Below are 7,473 nucleotides of genomic sequence, written 5' to 3'. Positions count from 1 at the left end.
TGTAAAAATTTGAATCCGTATAATCGGTGTTAAGTATTGTTAAATATACAAAATGTGAACAATAGTTATAAAAAAAATGTTTCCAGACTAAACCGTCTCCAGTTACAGTTTAATGAGAAAAATACTGATATCTCCTTATATCTTAGGCTTTATTGCAAAGATTTTATATGGTTGGATGTTTTGTGATACAACAGACCTACACATATGCATCAAATGGGATATCTTGAACATTTTTTAAATCACAGCTCCCAAAGGTAAACAGGACCTTTAATGAATAAAGGACGTCAAACACGTATCTGCAAAATAATTTACGAATTCGTTGGGCATTCGTTTGCTAGATGCGTTCTGTATGACGCGTCCTTCGCATAAGGTTGCCCAACTTAACAATTTATGGAATTCCTGATGAAACGAAGAATGACTTTGCATAGACTAACAGCTGAACAGAGAAGCCTCGAATTCAACGATGAGATCGGGGAAGTGTCCATTTCATATTCACTGTATGCAGTATCAAACTATTTCTATTACTATTGCCAGATACCAGGCCTCAGTGTTCAGTTTGTCGATGTTAGGTGGGTGTTGTGGGTCCGGCCGTTTCATAAAACTTGTTATCAGTGACAAATGTCACATTTCTGTGACAAATTTGCTCTTAGCCAATCAAATGCAAGGATTTCAATAGCTCATAACAACTATGGCACCTAGTCACTGATAACAAGTTTATGAAACGGGGCCCAAGCACTATTTGCACTATTACATGAATAATCATTACATCACATAATACTGCAAATGCAATTTTAAGGAAACCAGAACCCAAAGAGCAATGTGGATTGAGGAAAGCAGCAACATTAGTACGACACATCAGTGAAAGTTTGAGGAAAATCGCACAATCGATGCAAAAGTTATGAATTCTTAAAGTTTTGGTGGTGTATCCACTGCATAAGGAGACTACTAGAGTTCATGACGTCATGTGTGGACAACAACATAAAGAAATATAAAGAAAATTCAATATGTTTTCACTGTTCTAGCGTAATGAAAGAGCACTTTCAGAAAGCAGGGGAAATGATATTACCCTTAAGGCCTTAACATGTCAGTAACAAGTTGATATAGAACGTGCAATTTTCATGAAAAATGAGTTTTTGTGGAATTCTCTATAGTATATTATTTTCTTGTCGTCCACACATGACGTCATGAACTCTAGTAGTCTCCTTATCGACTGATTGCAATACCAAAATTTTAAAAATTTAAAAACTTTTGCATCGATTGTCCGATTTTCCTCAAACTTTCACTGATGCGTTTTTATTAATGCTGCTGCTTTCACTCAATCCGAATTGCCCTTTGGGTTTTGGTTTCCTTTAAGTGAATTTGAATTAACATGCCTGTTATGGCAAATGACCTTTCTTTCTGCTCATGCGCAAAGTCAAACTACGAAATACTTTATTTATTGTTTGGTTGCAACATTGAAATTTGTTTTTTTTTCCATCTGAACAACGAAAAGAAACAAATGGTATGCACTTCATTTAGATCTACAGTGTTGTATCTCTATGCTTTATTCAATCACGTTATACTTTCAATATCGGGCGCCACTCTTCGAAAGGAACCTACTTTTGTACAGGGAAAGAGAAAAATAAAAACCTCCAAAATGGTGTTTAAGAATAATCAATTGCATGCAAACACTTCAAAGAATTAATATTTCACCGTGTATCGCAGAATTTTGGCTTCACTTATCATTCTTATAGTTGGAGTTATGGATCAGTTGATGGAGAATAGGTGTTATCAGTCGTGGAAATAGTGTTAAAAGGCACAAGTAGTGGTAGGGTTATAGTAATGGGAGATGTAGTCGTAGACTTGGTGATAGTAAAAGTCATGGTAGTATAGTGACAGCAGTATATATAGTAACGTTAGAGGGTGTATACAGAGAATAATTGCTAAAATCGAGGTAATGTCGGACGAGGAGCAATTGGTAATTCTTTTCTTCCTGTAGGTCCAATAGCAACACGTGATGGTTGCAAATTACATGGCACTTTACCTATAACTCACGTCGCATTACGACGGCAAACTACTAGCAGCTTGTCGGCACATGCACTGTCCTCTTACTGAAATGTGATTATTGTTTCAACTATGATTGCTGTTTGCGATTAAGTATCAGTAAGGTTTGCTGAAAGTAACATCAGTCAGTGTCAGTGACCCCTCGGAAACCAGGCAACCATGTAAGCAGGTAGCGCTTCGTTCGTTCGTTGCAGACATTATTACACTGTCTCCAAATAGTACAACAATAAATTTATAAACTGCGTTTTCTCACGCGTCACGTGATGTACTGACACTCGAAAGGAAAGTTCGCTTCATCTTCATCTATAGTATACCAAGGACGTCATTTCATAACATTACAGTCATATCATCACAGTTTACGTCTTCTGTTCCACACTTATGCCTGTTAGCGAGGTCGACGGCAGGCTTGACCTTCTCCCCTTGCGCTTATCAGCGATGATCTGAGTGAAGGTGTAGATGTATGGATTCAGCGCCGAATTCAACGGCAAGAGAAAGACGACGATGAAAGCGTAGACTGTCTGGGGCATGCTCCAGACATTGCAGAGCACCAGCAAAAACATGACGACGATGGGGAACCACGCCATGAAGTCGGTGCAGACGATCACGGCCATCCTCCCGGCCAAGTGGATCTCCCTGAGCTGATCAGCGGACCGCTTGGATTTCTTGGCAGACCGCCGAACGGACACAAAGATACCAGCGTAGCAAACGAAGATGATGAATAGGCACACGAGATTCACTCCGACGTAGAGAGCGATGCCTAGATTCCAAGAGGGACCTTCCACTTCGAGCTCCCCTCCAGGTCTCGAGTAGATGTGGAGACCGACCGGTAGACCGACACACACGTCGGTGGTGCCGTAGAACTCAGGAAACGTCATTTCGAAGATGAACGGGATGGAGCAGACGAAGATGGCCACGGCCCAAGTCATCCCGATGGCAATCGCCGCAGACTTGATGCCCATTCGACGTCCCCGATTAAAGGGGAACACTACAGCTAAATAGCGATCAAGACTAATAAGAGTGAGCATCAGTACGGACATCTCACTGGAGAGTGTTGCTAGGAAACCGGCGGTGAGACAGGCCGGACTGCCAAACCAAGAGTCAGCGTGGGCGTAGAATTGATCACCGAATCGCAAATCGGCACCGCCGATGATGATGAGGTAGGAGCCGTTCAGGATGTCGGCGGTGGCGAGGCTTAATATCATCATGGCGTTCACACGTGCGAGGTCGGTTTTGAGGCACCGATATCGCCGAGATCGCACGGCGAGTACCACAGCGTTGCCGATGAATGACGAGACGCCGACGACCCAGGTCAGGACTTTGAGGACGATGTTGTCCAGGAGATATTTACAGGACGAAAAAGACGTCGTGGTCAGTTCGTCACAAGTAACCATGAAATTAGCGCTGCCATTGCAACACATTTGCCATTCCTCGAGGCTGAAACAGTAATTAGTAAAAACATGGAGTATTATACCTTTCTATTATTTGGTGGAACATCAACATTTTCACAGCGCACCGAAAATTTACTTCCTGCAGCTTCTTGGGATATTTGTAAGATTGGTAAAATCCGAAAATTGCCGGATCAGTCTTCCACTGAAGGTCTAGTTCATACATTTGTGTCTTTTTATCTTGATTGCTGCAATTCACTTTTCGATAACCTCAATATATTGCACACAAAAAAAAACTATACAAAGATTTCAAAATACAGCTGCTAGTCTTGTCCCCCTCATAAAAAGATCTAACCACATTGCCTCAATAGATTCTGATCCCTCCGTTGGCTCCAAATACACCAAAGTACTAGTATAACATCACCTTAACAGTCCTTTTTTTGTGGATTATAGAATATGTAATATCGTTACCCACTCTATCTCAAAACTTGATTTCTCTCCTTTCCTCTACAAACTTCAACCAGACATCTCCCTTTTCCTCTAGTCTACAATTATCATAATGGTCCTTACACTTGAATATAGTCAACATATTGATTGGCCATTGTTCTGAGTGCTCTATCTCGACGAAACATACTCCTCCTTATATTCCAAACGGTAAAGAGTGTTGACAATTTCAAAACAATGCCCAAACTCGGTTATTTAATCAATCTTATTTTGCCATTGCTAGATACAGTACGTATCGGAATGTACACTTGTAATTATGGTCATATTCTGTATACGTTAATTCAACTTTTCAGTTCTGTATTCATGAGCTTATAGATCATTAAACCTCCAATTTAAGGGTTATATTGATATTATCATTTATATTGTCATAAAATTCGCATTAAAAGAATGCGGACACAAACACAGCAGAATGAAACAACATAAATTTATAGCTTACTACCACCACATCTTTCCTTCGGTTTTCAAAGTTTTCGCTTTGCATGGTTGAACTAACACCGCGTTTACGGATTCGCTACAACGGGTTTACTGAGACGCTACAACGTAAATCAGAGTCGTAAATAGAAAAGGGGCGCTTCCTGGATGTAATGCAAGTCCATTGGCAATGCAAGTACTACAGTTCGTGATGTTCATCTTTCTCAGTGCGCAATTTTGTCACTGTCAGACTTGCAAGGAATATAATATGATATCCCTCATTAATATCATAGTTTATTTCAAGGAATATTATGTATTAGTACTATGATTATTATACCAATAATGTCTGTGGTTTCATTCCAAACACGGAATTTCAAAGTGAATACGTATATAAATATGAAAGGCAAATGTATAGAATAAGCACTTTTAGCTATAAAGGATGCTAGTTACTATAGTCAGGACCACGGTAGCAGAAGCACTGGCTACCAACAACAACAACAACAACAGCAACAACAACAATAATGATAATAATTATAATAATAATAACAATAATGACAAACAAATCGCCCCCCCCAAAAAACAAAAAACCACACACAAACAAACAAACAAACAAAAACCAATGCAATGCAGTAGTAGCTGCACGTGGTAAGAATTCGTTCAGAATATTACAAAAAGAAAGAAAGAGAGAAAAAGATTAAAATTCTGTATAATTTTTCAATAAAACATAAATAAATAAAAAAAAGTTAAAATATTATTATGCATAGCAACGAATCTCTCGCTAGCAAATCGGAATCGGTAGATATTAACTTGTTCTCCTATAATGAAGGCACACTTTTCAAACTAGTGGCTACACAAAAAGAACAACACCATTGTATCAGATATCGTCGTGCCATACGCCTGGGTGCATCACGATCAAGTGACCTACTTATGCCCTTTTGCTTTTGCTTTGTGTGTGGAACGGTTTTCTTTTCTTTGAAGGCGTCGAAGTTTAGGGTCACTTGCATTGACATGTGATATACTGAACTATACTAAACCAGAGTGGATCGTGGCGGACTGCACTGATTCAGGAGCCATATCGGCAACGTAGTGGAAGATGGCGGCCCAGCTGGTGTTCAGAGCTCTTGGGTGCAATTTTTGAAATTAGGTGGACATTTTTTGAAACCATGTGCCCTAAAATACCCCTGTCTTATACCAATGTCATATACTCTCCGCCGGATGTGAGCATCTCGACCATTTAATTTTCTACATAAAAATATCTGCCCTACTAAGTGATTTGATTCCATAATTATAATCATAAGTACAGCATTTGTAATCGAATACATCGATCTAGTGGCCTATTCTGAGGCGGGTCAGAAGATCAGAGTATTTCTGGAGCTTTAAACTGAGGGTAAAACAAGTTCGACATGATTTCGTAAGGACGCATAGGCCATATACCAGGGTCTTTTTTTTTTCCCCAGAAAATTGAAGTACAAGTATCGAAAACGGACCAACAACAAAATGGGAGGTGGACCACCTCCCTGCAATAATATACCTCGGTACAAGAGGTTCTTCTCCGCTCTCACAAACGGGGATATCAGGCAAGGTCGACGCCATGGTCGCGGTTTCTGTTCGAGCTTCGTTGACCGGTCGGCACTCGAGATCTCCGCGATGTATCAAGGAGGGATCAAGCGCTGTCACTGCTTTGCTTGGCGTGAGACGGTTAACCAAAGATGTAATGCGCCCTGGCTTGAATTCAGCATCCCGACCTGTATAGCGGTTGCGAAGAGTGCGGACCAGCTACAGTACGCGGAGCGGCGCAGGCGGCTGTGGCTATACTCTGAGAAAGGTGTGACGTCAGCGAGTCGTCAGCCAGTCAAGACGATGCTGCGTTTGGACAATATTCTTGCATGAGCCCAAAAAGCTTTTATGAGTGAGCCTGATGGCGCATGGTTACCATAGTAGGACAATACATCGTTGTTGTATTCACGTTGTCAAGCACAAGTTTCGCCTCGTGACAGCATGCAGTATTTAGGCTCAAATTGACAAATTAATTATCACGCATCAATTCTGTTTGACTTCCCTTTCTTCTCCTTAAAAAACGGAGAAAGTGGACTTTAGGCGACTCCCTATACTACAATTGTCATTTGTTTTCCCCTCCCACTTTACTGTCCAGTCATAATCAATTCTCCAGGGCGGAAGAAGGCTGTGTTGAGGCTGGTCCCGAGGAATTGTTAATACATCGCCCAAACAAACGCAACGCGTTGCTACCTGACACTTAAAAAAGTCATAGTGCAGTGGAAAATGGCTTTCCCGACACTCCACTGGAACCACAATTACAATGTATGTGGTCCATATATATGAAGCAACGTGGCAAACATAACAATATACTGATTGCTACTGCTGTGACACAATGGTAAACGAAAAAAAAAATCATCAAATGTAACGTTTCAAGGTGTTCATGTGTTATCTAATACAACTTAATTGGATTTTTATATGGGGGGGGGGGCATAACCACGCAATCGTTACGTCTATAACTATATTTTTATAGTTCGCTGAGATGTAAAGTTGAAGGTATACTATACATGGCCGGTGCCGCGTTTTCAAAAGGAGAGGGGCACTTTTGGGTTCTTCAGCTAGCAAGCAAAAGAAAAGAAAAAAAAAGAAAAAAGAAAGAAAAAGAAAGTGTGTGTGTGTGTGCAAAGCGGTGACACCCTATGTATTCCTATCAAGAAAAATGCCCTCCCCCCCCCCCCCCCCCGTTCCGCCGGCCCTGCTACAAAACGATATAAAGAGAACTATGGAATGTATTCTGAGTAAATAGAGTTCCACAAAAATTCATTATTTTAATGAATTATGAGAAGTACAGTCCCTCGACTTATTACTGTGTTAAGGGTATAACCTCTGCTTTCTTAGAGGTAATTAAGTCATGTGCTTTTTCACTATGCTAGAAAAGTGAAAAAAAATATATATGTTGAATTTCCTGCGTATTTTCTCCATTTCCTTGTCAATAAAATTTATAAACTGTTGCAGTCTTCTCATCCATCGATGGCTGGACCGAAACTTTAAAAATTCATAACTTTTCAACGGATTCTCCGGTTTTCCTCAAACTAAGTTGATTTGCTCTATCAATATTGATGCATTTCCCCAATTC

The 7,473-nt window shown here is 40.4% G+C and overlaps 1 protein-coding gene across 1 annotated transcript; it reads right to left on the bottom strand.

Annotated features, from left to right (window-relative positions):
* Positions 1–2,399: 2,399 nt before the first annotated feature.
* LOC139708609 (relaxin receptor 2-like) lies at positions 2,400–3,434 on the bottom strand. Its single transcript, XM_071620553.1, has one exon. It carries the CDS (start codon positions 3,432–3,434, stop codon positions 2,400–2,402), a length of 1,035 nt encoding a protein of 344 aa, XP_071476654.1.
* Between the last annotated feature and the right edge of the window lie 4,039 nt (positions 3,435–7,473).

The sequence above is a fragment of the Diadema antillarum genome, unplaced genomic scaffold (genome assembly GCF_040938485.1).
Source record: "Diadema antillarum isolate AM-2024a unplaced genomic scaffold, OU_Dant_1.0 seq00001354_RagTag, whole genome shotgun sequence".
In the NCBI taxonomy this organism is placed as follows: Eukaryota; Metazoa; Echinodermata; class Echinoidea; order Diadematoida; family Diadematidae; genus Diadema; species Diadema antillarum.
Note: the sequence above shows the minus strand (reverse complement) of the source record. Positions and strands in the feature narration are given on the sequence as shown.

Excerpts from the sequence above, each read along its gene's own strand:
- LOC139708609 (XM_071620553.1), bottom strand. The coding sequence starts at position 3,434 with ATGGTTACTTGTGACGAACTGACCACGACGTCTTTTTCGTCCTGTAAA.